The following is a 17,500-nucleotide window of genomic DNA, read 5'->3' as shown; positions in this document are numbered from 1 at the left end:
TGGACACGCTGTCATATAGAAGTTCATAAATCGCCCTGGAAAGCTCCACGATTGTCACGAGATTTGTCCTAGGAGCTTTGTGTTGTTTGTACACTTGCTTATAAATAATAATTCGCTCAGCTGGTATTTTGCAAAACTTTCTCAGATATGTCATTATATCCATTTTCCTAAACTCTCTAACGTCCATGGGTATTTCAAAACGAACAGACAGGGAGGACAGCTGCAGTCGTTCTTTGAACCATGGGATTACTTCATCCGATGGGGGTTTCAAACGATTCTCAATGTGACTGGGTGCTGAGAAACGAAATTTTTTATCGGCAAACGTGGATGATGTACTGCTCCGCTGAGTACCTTCAGTGCTTGCATAAGTAGAATCAGTAATAAGTGACTCATCATCCTTTTCCTTTGTATCACGTGCATTTCTGAAATTAATTGACCTCGAAGTCAGGGTTGATTGGTGTTCAGTGTGTCTGGATTCTACAACGGGGTCTTTCACAACCTTTCCTTCTCTTGCTAACGCAAGCCTGCAATCCTCGGTCAGTCTCGCTCCTCCAAGTCCTGTTTTTGAGGCGTCAAACGGACACTGAAAATTGTCAGGGACTTTAAAGTTCGTTCCTTCAATCCCCTTTTCCAAGTGGTCACGAGCAATTCTTTTTCGCTCTTCTTTTGTTTCTTCTAGTTTTGCCTTTCTTCGTTTTTGCTTTTGAATGTCCTGAAGAATCTGGCCATAGATCCGTCCAGGTGTGAGCTGAGACTGAGTGCCTGTCTCCGAAGAGGAACTAGGGGTCTGACTGTGGCGAGTATATTTATCTGTTTCATCGGATCCTCTGTTACTGCCACCTCCCTCTGTGTCGTCCTCTGCTTGTTTGAATTTCCCTTCCTCAATCTCCTCTTCATCTTCTTCCTCATATTCTGTTTCGCCTCTGTCGTTTTTCATTTTCATTTCAAATACCAATGGAAGATACTGGATAAAAAAAGATGAATTTAAGATGCTTTTAATATTTTGCAAAAATATTTTGAAATTGGACAAACTCCTCATTTCTTGCACACCGAATGAGAAGTTCAAGAGGCTTCAAACTGCATGACATTTTAAGGTAACTTCAAAACAAACAAACAAACAATTTTTTTAAAAACACACCAAGGAATGGAAGCGCACATGTTCATCTATTCTTTAAATAATAAGGTTGAAGGTCAAAATTGTTCCGTAAAGCCAATGTTAATTCTTTGCCAACGAGCACAGGATTACTAGAACATTCAAAAACTATTTTTTCCAGATTGATGTACGAATAATTCCAAACCTTCCTTACATTGAGGCTAACTCTATGACTGGTTGACTGAAATGTTCAATAAAAGATTTGCTAGGGCATAATGATAGTTCCTTTGATTTCGGGACTCGCCATTTGGCCGCCCTGTTGCCAGATTGGTCATTTTTGGTCATTTGAATTAGCAGATTGACTTTTACGTGCAAAATTAGCATGTATTATGCATTCATTTAATTAAAACGGCAAAAACTGAGGTTTGTAAAACATTTCCTCAAGGATTATGATAATTTATAGAAAAATAAATATGGATGAACTGATTTTATTTTATCTGTCCCTTCAGAAGGATACGTTGGTCAACAGAAGTCATATAATTTAGCTCAAGATTGAACTCATGTTTATCTTTCCAATCGGAATAAAAGTTTGTCATCAGACTTCTGTTCAACAACGATTTAATATAATATTATTTTCTTCCCCATAGTTTGACAGAATAACAATCGGCTTAAACTTTGAATAGGATCACAGCTTTTGTTCATCATCATCATTGCCTTTTTCACCCTGGGTCAGGGTATAGGCCACAGACAAACAGTTTCCATCCTTCTCTATCCCGAGCTAACTTTTTAAAAAATCTCATTCCAGGTCTAACCACTTCTCTGTATATCAGCTTCTTTAATTCTTCTCCATGTTCCTCGTGGCCTTCCCCTGATCTTCTGCCCTGAGGGTTCCAGTCCAATACTTTCTTTGTTATAGTTGAGTCATTCTTTCAAAGCGTGTGTCCAATCCACCTCCATCGTCTTCTTCCTATTTCCTCTCCCACTGGTTTCTGCTGTGTTCTTTTCCAACAGCTTTTGTTGTTGTTATATAAATACATTAACAAATATACCCGTTTAGTTTTTACCAATGTTTTGGTTATTAAATACTATTTCTATTAGGCACAATTTACGAACATTCGTTTGATTTTCTTTACGCCGTGCAGTGCTGGGATTACCCGCCCAAATCATTACCCGGGTAATACCCGGGTAGTGGTGTTATTACCCGGGTACCCGCGGGTACCCGTGGCAGGGGTGACTTTTTGTCCAAAATTATTTGTGTGTGTGTGTGGGGGGGGGGGGGGAGGGGGCTTTAAAAATATTTATTTACTTATTATTTATTATTTATAACAACAAATGAAACGAAACTGAAGTAAGAAACAAGGATAATTAACTACAATGAAACAAAACAAAACAAAAAAAAATTAAAATGCCCGAGATTCCTTTAAAAGAAAACTAATATAGTCTTAATCTATTGATTCCAAAATTGAATAAAATGTGTGTTAATAAATAAAACATAAAAATCAATGTATCTAAATGAAAAATAAAGGAGGAAAATCTTTTGAAAAAATGTCAGGTAAATGTAAATCTGTAAATCAAAATTGCATTACTTCCAATTATCACTCTCAGTTCGGTTTCCATTTGTTGAAGCGGGTACTCGTTACCCGCCCCTTTTACCCTAGTACCCGGTTTAATTTTGTTACCCGCGGGTACCCGGGTACCCGCCCAGCACTAACGCCGTGAATGTTTTCATTTTGTATTGCTTTGCGGTCTTGTAGCATGGCACTCATCTTCGACCAGTATGTCCCCCTCTGATCGGCCCTGAGTCCTTGGAAAAGGCTCTTTACTCACGTATCTCCCCAAACTCAGGTGTAAAATAAGTAGTACCTGGCCGTTAGCAGTTTTGTCCCTGCTAAAAAAAAAACAAAACAATACTAGTGTTCTTTGTTCTTTGCCAATGACCCTTTGTAAAACGCTTTGAGCACGATTAGTGGATATTGCCCTATAGACAGTATGCACTTGGCTAAGAAGCTCATAACATTGTCATCCGGAAGTAAAACGGACCAACACACAAAACTGTGTGTAACCATGAACGTTTATAGTCAGGTTAATACAGTTCAGTGAGCATTACCCATAAACGCGGATGGCAAAAAAACAATAACAAAGACCTGAGTGACGTCATCTTCGAACTATCTATAGAAGGAACAACATCAAAGTCACTCAGCTCTTTGTTATTGTTTTTAAACAGCCATTGTTGTGATTTCTTCTTACTAAATTATATCAATCAGACTATAAACGTCCAATGTTACATACAATTTTTTTACAAAAAAAGAGCCGATTTTCTTAACCCCATATCTGCGTCAGATTATTATTTTCACTGTGATATTTCGGAAGTAAATCTAAACAATATTTTTGTGGAAAAACTATTGCTTTTAAAAATTAGAATGTTTATGATGACTTGACCCAGGGATCAGTTGTCTTCGGGGAAGCACAATTATATAATCAAAGTTCAAAGTTAGTGAATCTTTTTCTTGTACGATTGATATAAATAGCTATATATGTTTAGACTTTGGCAAACGACCTCTTCTTTATCTGACAAACCTGGACATTTCTCTACTTTTGTGTTAAAATAGCTGGAATTTGCCAGTTTTACTATAAAGACAAAAATTTCCCAGTAACTGTCTTCAAATATCAGAAATGTTTAAATAGTTTAAGTTTGATTTGTGTATTTTCATTTTAGGCTATCTTTTCATTTGGTATCTGTACAAATTCATTGAGGGAGGCCTTCCAAAAGCTCCTACATCCCCAGTATTCTTTGTTTTTTTTTATAACGTTCTAGTAGGGGGTTTGGAGGGGGGAGACTTTTTTTTTTAAAAGTTTCCCCCCTCCCAAACCCCATACTAGAACATTATAAAAAAACAAAGAATACTGGGGATGTAGGAGCTTTCGGAAGGCCTCTCTTCATTGAAAACTAATTTAATCTAGCATTTATGTAATACAAACTAGAGGTCTACCTTTATTCTTTAAATTCTAGATGACACCATTGTCAAAGATCAATTAGGTATCCCCATTCACATTTCCACATCAATTTGACGCTGTGTTCATTAAAAAGAAAAGTTTACGTGTGCTAAAAGGTGCAAGATAAAAATTTTGAAAGACAACTGATTGTGAGAGGAGAAAAAAAATTATTTGTCTGTAGAGGTTTCGCGGCGGTTTCGACACTATCCTATCAGGTCCTCCTATGAAAGGGAAATGATTGGATAGTTAAAGGATTGTAGATGCGCAGTTGGAAGAAGCACCAAAGAGAAAAAAAGTACAAATAAGACAAGTTTAGACATGGAACACAGTGATAATGAGCTACTAGAAGCCGTGGAGTATAAATATCAATGAACAAAAAGCAATTTAACAGCTTCAAAAAATACCAAAATACCAAACACGGAATGTTTTGGGCTCAAACCCCTTTTTCGACTAATAACAAAAAACAACAATGAAAACATTAATGTATCACTTGAACCGTAACCATCGTTATGTTATAGCCTGACACTGAAACTCAAAAAGACTGGTATTTTGACGTCGTTATTTGGTTTTTGCACCGCCTAGTGAGTTGTCGTTAGTAGTGCTCATGGATACAAGTTATTTCATTGGTTGAACTATTGAATACAACTCACGATTTGTTTTCTTTTGTGGCAAAAGACTGGCATTTTGACGTCAATTTTTGGTCAGTGTCAGGCCATAACTTTACGAAGGCCATGCTTGAACTTCAGGCAGACTTCAGGGAAATAGGGAATGAGATTAGCGGAAGAGTAGCGTCCCTCGATTGGACGTCACCTTATAGAGAGAACGTCAATTTGGTTTTGAAGTGTCTCAAGCCGCTTTCACCGGAAGCAAGGACAAGAGACGCATGCGCACAACCAACATGACGTTCTCTCTCTAATAACTTTTCCGCCGGTGACGTCACAGACTATGGAGACGTCCAATCAAGGGACGCTACTCTTCCGCTAATCTCATTCCCTATAGATAGTTCGAAGATGACGTCACACAGGTCTATGTTATTGTTTTTGCCATCCGCGTTTATGAGTAATGCTCACTGAACTTTATTAACCTGACTATAAACGTTCATGGATACACACAGTTTTGTGTGTTGGTCCATTATACTTCCGAATGCAATGTTATTAGCTTCTTAGCTAAGTGCATACTATCTATATACGATCATGGGAATGAATGGGTGAGTTATTGTATAAAGTAGAAATTAGTTTCATACGGTCTACTGGAGGAAAGAAATGAAACATTTGATGCAAATTGAGCAGGGTAAATTATTATGTAGAAAGGGGCCTCTTGGTAATGCAAATTTTAGTAGCTATACACTATTAGCAATGTACACATATATGCAGGTCTGATAACCGTCACAATTGGATTCAATAGTCTGATGTCACGTCGCCCAGCAACGGCGGCCATCGTGGCTCTAAACAAAGACAATCGTTACTTTTTATTCTTCATGCTGGCTAGAACTTCTCATATATCTTGTGATCAGAAAGTGAAAAAGTCAAAACATGATCAGATTTATAATGGGTTTTTTTCCCCTGGATATGCTTTTATGCTCGCCGGAGAAATATTTCATAAGGGCGTCCGCCATTGTTCCGATAGTTTAGAGCCAGTTACTAAGTTACCATGTGTCATTACGAGGGAAGTGACGTAACGACTGTCGAAGCGTATTATGGGTTTGCTATAACATTGTTGTCATGAGCATTATTTTGCACTGCTTTGAGAGTATCTCCATTGCAGCAATGGACCAATAGCAATTTGGGTTATCAGAACTGCAAATAAGAACACGTCGATTCTTAACCAATGGAACAGAAATGAAACAGAGCACTGTGTTTTCCTAAGACTGGAAAGACGGCAATGACCTTTCTACGCTTTCAGCAATTTAATATAATATTAGCGTATGGAAAGATTTCGATCTGTAACATTATCTATGACTACATTCACCAGGGGTCACTTGACTTTTATAGCCAAGTTCATGCGGATAAGTAAAATAACATAACGCCATTATCTTTCAAGGCAAATTTATCGCTAATCATAATGTAATGGACACTGACCCTTTCACGGCCATTGTGAATTTCTTTCACAAGGTTTGAATTTTCACTTTAGTAATAATGAAAAAAAAAAGAATGAACGAACGAACGAACGGATAAGTAAATAGATGAAGAAATTCCATTTGTGAATTCTTCGGGGGAGAGAGAGGGGGGGGGTGTCTTTAGAATATATTCTCAGAGAAGACTGGAAAAAATTAGGGGACCCCCTCAGCACAGCGGCGCAAAGTAGGTAGGTAGGTAGTTATGTAGGTAGGTAGGTAGGTAGGTAGGTCGGTAGGTAGATAGGTAGGTAGGTAGGTCGGTAGGTAGATAGGTAGGTTGGTAGATAGGTAGGTAGGTAGGTAGATAGGTAGGTACTCGTAGATAGATAGGTAAGTAGATAGATAGGTAGGTAGGTAGATAGGTATATAGGTAGGTAGGTAGATAGATAGGTAGATATGCAGGTAGGTAGGTAGATAGGTAGATAGGTAGGTAGGTAGGTAGGTAGGTAGGTAGGTAGGTAGGTAGGTAGGTAGATATGTATGTATGTATGTATGTATGTATGTATGTATGTATGTATGTATGTATGTATGTATGTATGTATGTATGTATGTATGTATGTATTTATGTATGTATGTATATATGTGTGGAGATGATAAAATTAACTTCGATGTTTCATATAATCCAGAGGTGCATGGCTGGTACTTATCAAAACGAAAGGATTTAATGCCTATTAGAATAAAATCGAAGCGCATCTGCAAAGGGTTAATTCCAAATTGTCCAGACATCACAAGACTTTGCCAATATGCACTCACATGAATACTGTTTGCGCTGTTGGTTTCATCAAAACTAATGGTTTATTTTATAGCACGTGATTCTCTTATCATCGGAAATCAATAATATTTCGTTTGGAGATTGTGTTAAGAGTTGTTTTTCTGTTGTTGTTGTAATTTCCTTATCATCATTCGTTTTTAAAAATTGTGATCCATTGTCTCAAACGATATGAGTCGGAATGATCTTATTGCTAAAAACGGAATTTGTAATTTCAAAAAATATGGAACCTGCGACAGTTATTTGTTTTATGGAATAGAATAAGTATTCTTTTTACAAAGGGCATATAGACACAAAATTTTCTATTTCTTGTCATTTTAAGTTTTTATTTGGCCGCGGGTTGGTTCACTCCAGCTTTATACCGTTTTGAAACGAATGTTAACATTTTTCATTTCGTTTTAATATGTTGCCGTTTATAGAAAATGTTACAACTCGAGATCGGCATGATTAAACAAATAAAAAAAAAAAGAAACACTTTGTGACATTTGATCTAAATTATTCCAAACTGACATGTATTATGACCCAAATAGCAGTCGTGTGTTTTTATCTATTGACGAAAATGGAACGCTTCGGCACAGATTTATACTACTGTACTTAAATATTTATGCTAAATCATTGCATGTGACCAATTGTCTCTAAACGGTATTAGGTCGAGCCGACGTGTATTTACTTGCAGGTCTGATAACCAAAATTGTTATGGTCTCATTGTTTTTAATGGAATACTCTGAAACCGACGCAAAATATTGTCCATTTCAACAATATTAAACCAGGCCCATCATTGCGTTCGGTTATCAGTTCTGCTAAATTGTGCACCTAGTCTTAAAGAAGAATAAATTCTCCAACTAAAGGAGAGACTTTTATTTGTCTGCGGATATTTGTCTTCAAGATATGACTATTTCTAATTATACGATGAAATTTGGTTATCGTAAATTGACACCAAAAAAAAAAAAAATAAAAAAAAAAATAAAAGAACTGTGACGTCCAACATAAAGTATGGGTTTGTAACTTTCGTTACTGATAATATCAAGAAATTACCAATGACCATTTTGAATCAAAACGAAAGAAGAGAAACATTTCTTTACAGAAGATTCTAAAAGCCTTTAACAATTGATTTTTTGTCTATTAATTTGTTTAAAATTACATCGATTGAATTTCCCAAAGAGTATATATTCAATATTTTGTATGATAGCACCAAGTCCTGACTTCGGTGTCTCATTGGTGATATTAATGCATGGATATGTTCTATGGTTAGCTCGTTCCAAATTGTATTCAACGTTTCAAACAGAGCGATTGGATTCAAGGCAAATTTACTCCAAGCGTTCTCGATAGAATTTATATCAGGACTGATACTTGGGCATGGCAATGTCTGAAAAGTGTGGTTTACAAGAAATTCTTAAATAATTTTGACCCTGTGCGGTGGAATGTTGTCATGCATAAAAATAACAATATCATAGTCATTGTTTTCAAAGAAAAGAATGACGCACGTCGCTCAATGTAATCTTGTGCTGGAAGGCGTCCTGTAATTTTGATGAGAGGTGTTTTCCGATTGCCAAAAATACTACCCCACTCGGTAACCACACCGTATCCTTAATTCTTGACAGTTTGAGCATTGTTTTTACTACAATGCTCAATTTCTCGACGACTGCGCAGTAGACTCTTGTCTGAAGAATCTACTTCGAAAGTTCCTTCATCATTGAACAGAACTTTCGACCATAGCTCTTGCGTCCAACAAATGTGACCACGAGCCCAAGACATTCGTGCTAATTTATATTGTTCGTAGTCCCATACGAATAAGTCATACAAAGCATCGCCCGGTGACCCAGGCGTCCAGGCAATAGAGTCCAAATCGATCTGTCTGGAAACGTGCCATTTAGAAATTCGCGAACGGCCTGGCCTGTCTTCAATGTGGAAGAAAACAGTCTTACGGAAAAATTATCCATGACTAAAATTCACAAAGATGGGATGCAGCATGAAATTTTAGCATATCTAAACAGACATTCACGGTAATCGTTTTCACGGTAAAGAAAGACGAGCCGATAACTCTTTGGTGTATCTAATGCCAAGAGCAAACATTGACTTTGTCTATCAGTACCCATGTCTTGTGTCTTTGGGGTTTTTTTGTTCCTGTTATGGTCTGCCAAATTGGGCCATGAAAGGTTGTTGAGCTGCGTTTGGCGATTTCTTCTTCTTCTTCTTCTTCTTCTTCTTCTTCTTCTTCTTCTTCTTCTTCTTCTTCTTCTTCTTCTTCTTCTTCTTGTGGAAACCTTCAATATTGTCGAGATCACTCCACAGTTTGTAGGGTTTTACATTTTAAACTTGCTAAAAACTCTGCACATAATACTAATTTTAAAAAAAACAAACAAAACAAACAAAAACAAAAAAACACACACACATAGATTAAAAAGTCACGTTGTGAACTCTAGCAATCGCGTGAAGGCATGCTGGCAACCGTTTTCAGCCACTTCAGCTGGGAGGCTATTCCATAGTCGGGCAGTGGAAGGGAAAAACGAATACATGTGGGCGTCTGTTTTTGATGTTGGGATAGTTACTCTTGCTGTGTGTCCCCTCGTATTTCTTGTGCCGATATCTTTGATGTCGTTTGGAAGTTTAAGGCACGAATTTTTGTAGTAGATCTTGTGGAACAATTTAAGTTTATCTATTTTTCTTCTCTTTTCCAGAGGTTCAAGGCCAATCCGTTGTGATATTTCAGACGCACTTGAGAAAGGATCGAATGTGTTTGTGATGCGTCTTGCTGTTTTTCTTTGGATGTTTTCTTTGGATGATTTCATTTCATGCTATCACATTACACAAAGATAATTTTCTCGTACTGTTGTGATTCCGAAAGAGGGAGAGAAAAATGAGATCTTTTAATTTCATGTTAATTTTGTTAACAAAAAAAAAACCCAACAAAAAAAAATTCCCTTTATTCATCCCATAGTGGAAATTTGTCTCTATGGTCTATTCCAAGAGAAGACTGGAATAACCCAGGCGTCAGCCGCAGTGCAGCGCCGCAATTTGAGCTAGGGCGAGTTGACTTGTTCAAGGCCATAGAGCGCAGTGGCGGGTGATCGAACGGGTACGATGCAAAGACCGTACAGCTTATCTACGCTGCCCCCAAGTTAAGTTTAGTGATTTAAAGAAGGTCAATAACCAATTTGGCATAAATTAATGTATGACTTTTCCGTAGAAGATGAAAATAGGATGCAAATATCTATAACGGTTTAAGAATAATGCGTCTTTGAAATCAGGGAAAGTCTTTATGGACACCCTGTATATGTTTTACTTATACCTATACTTGTGACAGGTCATACATAAATTATGAAAGTTATTTATATCATGTTTGTGTGTGTGTGTGTGTGTATGTGTGTGTATGTGTGTGTTCTTTTTTTTTTCCTTAGGTAACACCCAATTTATTATGCGTCTGTCAATCTAACCCGATTTATACTCATTTCCAAGTCTGATAGTTCTAATTATTCTAGTCTCTTTGTTTTTATGGAAATTAACGTACACTCTCAAACCAACGCAAAACGTTGTCCATATCAACGACGTCCAGACAAGCACATAGTTGTGTTCGGCGAGTGGACCTGAAACTGGATTAAAATCAAACACTATTCCTATTTGTGACCCTCCGTCTCAAAACGGTATTATGTCGGGAGGATGCAGACCCAAAAAGCGAATTTAGAGATAAAATTATGAGAAATTGGAGTTTAGAAGTTTTTGCAATGCAAGAAATAGTCTTTATACTCCACGATAACGTACAAAAATTAAACCCAAGTTGGATATTTGTGGCTATGAATTCAATTTCCTTTACCGAGTGGATCCCGACATTATACCGCTTTGATACGGTGGTACACATTTACTTTTGCAACAGGTTGTATGTGTTGATTGAACAAATTATTGTTCATAGCTTTGAGGTATTCGTTTTATGCTTATACTACTGCTTTTAACACAATGATGACCAACGGTTATGAAAATATTCATATCGATAAGACGACTAGTAATATGAATAACAATAATAATGACAATAACAAAATAAAAAATGGCAATAATAATAATAATAATAATACATACGAACATGATAACATAACCGAAAGTGAGTACAGACATCGATCAAGGAAAAATAATGGCGCGAAAGGTGGTGAGCCTTCTTTGACAAAATGTGTCAAAATAGTATTGGAGAAATTGTTGATAGTTGACAAAGATTCTTCAAAACTACTTCAGGAATTCAGTCGAAGGTTTTTGCGAGGATTTGCATCTGGGATCTGTCTTCAAGCAGGTGTGAGTGCTGTTGGTGCCCTTATGAAGAATCCTTTTAGAGACAGGTAAGTAATCAATTTATATTTTTATAGAATATAAGATAGCAATTCCAGAGCTGAATATGAGGTTGTTATTGCTCACTCTATGTTATAAGTTTGTGTTGAGAATATTGGCTATTAAGCTTAACTGCTGGCCTACTAACTTCGCTGTGGTTGTGTGTGTTGTACCCGCTACCTCCAGTAGTCGGTGTGAGAGAGGGATCTAGTAATGAATGACCTGAGTTTGATACGAATTTTTTGGGGTTCGTGGATAGCTCATACGGTAGAGTCACGCTCTCACCGGCCAGGTGGAGTTGTCGTACCAATAAGGTCGCGGATTCAAACCTCATCAACCGCCGAAAAATTTTTTATTCTCTATTGACTTCTGGCACTTTTCTATTCACTTAATTTCTTGTTATTGTTCACTCTAAGATGAATGGATACAATCCAGTCGCGTCTCTCTAATTCTGAACTCCACAGTCCAGATATCTCAATTGTGACCGATCGTCTCAAAACGGTATTATGTCGGGATGAACCAGATGCTAAAAAGTCAATTTAAGGCTGAACTGGTCAATATTTTGAATTGTTGGTATTCAGCGCACTGAATTATATCATTCATTCTCCTCTATAAAACACACAAACTCAACACAAGTCAGAGATTTCTGGCTATAAACTCAATTTTCAGCATCTTTATCATCCCGACATAATACCGTTTTGAGGCGAGAGGTCACAATTAAAAATCAAAACGGCCCGTAAGTTCAAATAATTTGTCTTTTGAATTAAGTGTGAGATACAGACCGGCGTAATGTACGCTCAAAATAAAGGAATGCTGAATTCCAAATTTTGTAAAGTATATGAATCTTCAAAAGCGTCAAAATCTAGAGCGATTTGGTATCAAACATAGACTATGTGTGATCCATCGTCTCAAAACGGTATTATGTCGGAACAAACCATATGCTTAAAAGCCGGATTAATTGTTAAACTGGTCAAAAATATAAATTGTGGGCATTAGCACCCTAAAATATGGTAGCCATTCTCCTCAATAAAACATACAAACTGAACACAAGTCTGATACTTCTGGCTATAAATTCAATTTTCTACATCTTAACCATCCCGATTTAATACCGTTTTGATGCGAAGGGTCACATATTGAGTGAATGCAATTAAGTCTTAACTAACCCAGTCCCTTGATTTGTGACAAAACGTTTATTACAAGGACGAAAATGTAAATGCTGCTGCTCGAAGCTCGAAAAAAATAAATAACAATGTGAAATTGAATGTAAGCTTCAATTTAATATTATACGAAAACAGATAAAATTGAAGTTTCGAGTTTCCCCTTTATCAACAAAACAGGATGAATGAAACACAACAAGGACGGAAACACGTCGGACTGTCATTTTAGCGTTGAGGCTTGTGCGCAAGAGGTGGGAATGTTTTTGTGATTTATTTTTGTTCACTCGTATCGAGCATTGAGAAATGTTGTTTACGTCTAGAGGTAGATTGTAGATTGTCCTTGTAAGAGTATCCATTGTTGGTCACAACTGAGAGACAGAATAGGTAATTAACGCATTCTCCTATTAACACATTTTTAGTTAGTAAATTGACTTTTTAGCATCTGGTTCATCCCGACATAATACCGTTGTGAGACGATCGGTCACAATTAAATCAGTCACATTTTGGATCACGCGATTTCCAGATTAGCCCTGGACATCATTGGGATGGTCGTTCGATCGGCGAAACCCTTTTAACTACGAAGTGTCAGTCAAGCAAGACATTCTAACCTGTTTTGGCCGTATAGGAATGAGATTAGCGGAAGAATAGCATCCCTTGATTGGACGTCTGATATTTCTGGCTATAAATTCAATTTTCTACATCTTAACCATCCCGACTTAATACCGTTTTGATGCGAAGGGTCACATATTGAGTGAATGCAATTAAGTCTTAACTAACCCAGTCCCTTGATTTGTGACGAAACGTTTATTACAAGGACGAAAATGTAAATGCTGCTGCTCGAAGCTCGAAAAAAATAAATAACAATGTGAAATTGAATGTAAGCTTCAATTTAATATTATACGAAAACAGATAAAATTGAAGTTTCGAGTTTCCCCTTTATCAACAAAACAGGATGAATGAAACACAACAAGGACGGAAACACGTCGGACTGTCATTTTAGCGTTGAGGCTTGTGCGCAAGAGGTGGGAATGTTTTTGTGATTTATTTTTGTTCACTCGTATCGAGCATTGAGAAATGTTGTTTACGTCTAGAGGTAGATTGTAGATTGTCCTTGTAAGAGTATCCATTGTTGGTCACAACTGAGAGACAGAATAGGTAATTAACGCATTCTCCTATTAACACATTTTTAGTTAGTAAATTGACTTTTTAGCATCTGGTTCATCCAGACATAATACCGTTGTGAGACGATCGGTCACAATTAATCAGTCCACATTTTGGACCACGCGATTTCCAGATTAGCCCTGGACATCATTGGGATGGTCGTTCGATCGGCGAAACCCTTTTAACTACGAAGTGTCAGTGAAGCAAGACATTCTAACCTGTTTTGGCCGTATAGGGAATGAGATTAGCGGAAGAATAGCATCCCTTGATTGGACGTCTGATATTTCTGGCTATAAATTCAATTTTTCTACATCTTAACCATCCCGACTTAATACCGTTTTGATGCGAAGGGTCACATATTGAGTGAATGCAATTAAGTCTTAACTAACCCAGTCCCTTGATTTGTGACGAAACGTTTATTACAAGGACGAAAATGTAAATGCTGCTGCTCGAAGCTCGAAAAAAATAAATAACAATGTGAAATTGAATGTAAGCTTCAATTTAATATTATACGAAAACAGATAAAATTGAAGTTTCGAGTTTCCCCTTTATCAACAAAACAGGATGAATGAAACACAACAAGGACGGAAACACGTCGGACTGTCATTTTAGCGTTGAGGCTTGTGCGCAAGAGGTGGGAATGTTTTTGTGATTTATTTTTGTTCACTCGTATCGAGCATTGAGAAATGTTGTTTACGTCTAGAGGTAGATTGTAGATTGTCCTTGTAAGAGTATCCATTGTTGGTCACAACTGAGAGACAGAATAGGTAATTAACGCATTCTCCTATTAACACATTTTTAGTTAGTAATTGACTTTTATTGCATCTGGTTCATCCGACATAATACCGTTGTGAGACGATCGGCTATCATTCAGATTAGTCCGACATTTGGATGTCGTTCGATGCGGCTCGAAACCTCTTATATAACTACGAAGTGTCAGTGAAGCAAGACATTCTATCTAACCTGTTTTGGCCGTATAGGGAATGAGATTAGCGGAAGAATAGCATCCCTTGATTGGACGTCACCTTACAGAGAGAACGTCAACATGGTTTTGCGCATGCGTCTCTCTCGCCCTCGCTTTTGGTGAAGGTCTCATGTCGCTTTCACCGAAAGCGATGACGAGAGACGCATGCGCAAAATCATATTGACGTTCTCTCTCTAATAACTTTTCCGCCGGTGACGTCCAATCACGGGACGCTACTCTTCCGCTAATCTCAATCTATTGTTACTGATCAGAGTTATCGTCTGTAGATAAGATTGCAGGTAGGTTATCTGTCATGCACGGCTATTTCAAGGTAATTGTTATATTAATGTAGAATGAGGGAACGGCTCGGTTATTGCTAGTCGAGAACATTCATCCTAGAGAAAATATCTGTTGGAATTAAAATTAAATTGAAGTAGGACGGAGGTGGTACCTAAAAAAAAATCACGTTAGGAAGCTATGTCCAATCTCAAGAAAAAAATAAACTGAGCTCATTTCTCATATCGTTCACTATAAATTCATTTCTTATAAGCTAAATCATCCCGACATAGTACCATTTTGTGGATGTGAGTCATATACTGATGCTATGCGTTTAGGTAAAATATTCACAACATCCACCAGCCGGACATAACTGTGTGTAACCTTGAGCGTTTAAAGTCTGATTGTTATGATTTAGTGAGAACTAACCATCAAAGAAGCGTCTTAAAAAAAATAATAATAAAGATCCGAGTGCCGTCGATTTCTTTCCATCTATAATGCTGACTTCCGAGAAATACGACTCATTCCATGAAATGCGCTATATAAATTTCCACATTCATACCGTCCATATTGTTATCTTAAAGTCAGGAGAGATTGTTGTCGGTGGTGGTTAAGTTTTGGTACCGGCATTCTGTCCTTGGATAAGGCTTTACCGAATAACCCCGATCGATTTAGATGTAAAATGATTATTTGGTGACATTGAGACGATTTGAGTTGTATGAAATTGAAATTTGGTTTCCTTTGGGGTCTAATGGCTAAAGCATTATAATGCACATTGACATTGAAAGAATCGGAGGAACCATTGAACAATATTGACTTTTTACTCCTCTCCCTAAATAGTACTAGTAGTCGTAGTAGTAGTAGTAGTAGTAGTAGTAGTAGTAGGAGTAGTAGTAGTAGTAGTAGTAGTAGTAGTAGTAGTAGTAGTAGTAGTAGTAGTAGTAGTAGTAGTAGTAGTAGTAGTGGTAGTAGGAGTAGGAGTAGTAGTAGTAGTAGTGGTAGTAGTAGTAGTAGTAGTAGTAGTAGTAGTAGTAGTAGTAGTAGTAGTAGTAGTAGTAGTAGTAGTAGTAGTAGTAGTAGTAGTAGTAGTAGTAGTAGCAGTAGTAGCAGCATATGGCTACACCTCCAAATTTATTTCGTCAACCCAGCTTCGAAAGTCTTCCTCCGCCCTAAGGACGGTTTCGTAGCCACCTTCAAGTTTAGTGACTGGGCAGTGGAGGGCGACGTGATCGCTGGTCTCTGGGGCTGCCTGCCTAAATAGTAACGGGTAATGATATCATGTTTACAATAATAATTTGTGACGTCAGATTATCAAGCGTAAATTTCGCAAAAATCAGATTCTTTAAAAAAAAGTATTAATTGAATGTTTTTGAAGATGTCTTTTATTCAAAGTCAAAGATGACGAAATCGGAATCGATTCCTTACGTTTTGGAATTCGAACTTTGTTCCCAACGCGCACTCGAATGTGTGTGCAGTGGTTGGGAATACATCCGGAATTCCAAAAAGTAAGAGTGTTAGGATAGTACCTAGATATATTATAACTACATCAGCTTATTTTAGAAAGTAACAATACTCTTCAACAGTCGTAACGTCACTTCCTTCATAATGACGCATGTTAACTTAGTAACACTGGCTCTAAACTATCGGAACAATGGCGGACGTCCGTATGAAATATTTCCTTGGCGAGCATAAAAGCGTATCCAGAGGAAAAAAAAACCCACATGAATTTGATCATGTTTTGACTTTTACACATTCTGATCACAAGGCATATGAAAAGTTCTAACCAGCATGAAGAATAAAAAGTAATGATTTTCTTTGTTTAGAACCAAGATAGCCGCCGTTGCCGGGCTGCGTGACATCAGACTATTGAATCCAATTATCACGTAGCGAACCTGGCGGGCTCACAGTCCAACGTTATACCCGCCATCGTTTACCCAGGCTGCTTGTACAGAAACCTTTTCTCCCGTCTGTCTGATGTTGCGTAAAATAATATTACCATTTTAACTGTTTTGCTATTTTCCGAAAGTTTGTTTTTTTTTTCTTCTGGTAGCTTAATATTCATGTTGAAATTGTAGGAATGCGATATAAAGCCTGATAGGGGAATGTGTTTGTCACCCGATGTGCCCATTAGTTGTGGCTAACACTATGACGAGGTAACTCACGTGGAAACAATTAAATTATTCAAAAGGCTTATTGATTAATACCAGTGGGCAAAACGGACAAACCCTTCAACTCATAATAATAATAATAATAATAATAATAATAATAATAATAATAATAATAATAATAATAATAATAATAATAATAATAATGATGATAATAGTAATAATAATAATAATAATAATAATAATAATAATAATAATAATAATAATAATAATAATAATAATAATAATACACATTTATACAGCGCTCATTCTCGTGTAAAACACAAGCTCTAGGCACTTAACAATATAAATTATCAATTTTAAGTGAAAAAAAAATAATGATAGTAATAATAATAATAATAATAATAATTCAAAGCCAAATTAAGGATTCATAGAGTCAATAAAAACAATATATAAAACAATAAGCTACAACACTGAGATATCACTTCCATATTAGCTGACCTTTTTAATTATTACCGAGTCACCGATCAAGAGACTGTATCTTTTAACAAATA

At 36.9% G+C, this 17,500-nt stretch overlaps 2 protein-coding genes across 2 annotated transcripts in view; one reads left to right on the top strand and one right to left on the bottom strand.

The window, feature by feature from the left end:
* Positions 1–4,175, bottom strand: part of LOC144969449 (uncharacterized) — a 4,552-nt gene extending 377 nt beyond the window's left edge. Inside the window, exons 1-2 of the mRNA XM_078908566.1 lie at positions 4,084–4,175; positions 1–964 (exon numbers count right to left, since the gene is read on the bottom strand). The exon at positions 1–964 is cut by the window's left edge and continues 377 nt beyond it. Coding sequence (XP_078764692.1) covers positions 1–943 — 943 coding nt within the window. The 5' untranslated portion in view covers positions 944–964; positions 4,084–4,175. The remainder of the gene's footprint in view (positions 965–4,083) is intronic.
* A 6,651-nt stretch (positions 4,176–10,826) lies between these two features.
* LOC144967086 (uncharacterized) overlaps positions 10,827–17,500 on the top strand; it is a 16,950-nt gene continuing 10,276 nt past the window's right edge. The window contains exon 1 of the mRNA XM_078903911.1: positions 10,827–11,294. Within this exon, the coding sequence (XP_078760037.1) occupies positions 10,924–11,294 (371 nt within the window). The 5' untranslated portion in view covers positions 10,827–10,923. The remainder of the gene's footprint in view (positions 11,295–17,500) is intronic.

Source organism: Berghia stephanieae, chromosome 3, assembly GCF_034508935.2.
Source record: "Berghia stephanieae isolate SIO BIC M18660-M18661 chromosome 3, UCSD_Bste_1.3, whole genome shotgun sequence".
Lineage (NCBI taxonomy): Eukaryota > Metazoa > Mollusca > Gastropoda > Nudibranchia > Aeolidiidae > Berghia > Berghia stephanieae.
This window is presented reverse-complemented; position numbering and strand designations above follow the sequence as displayed.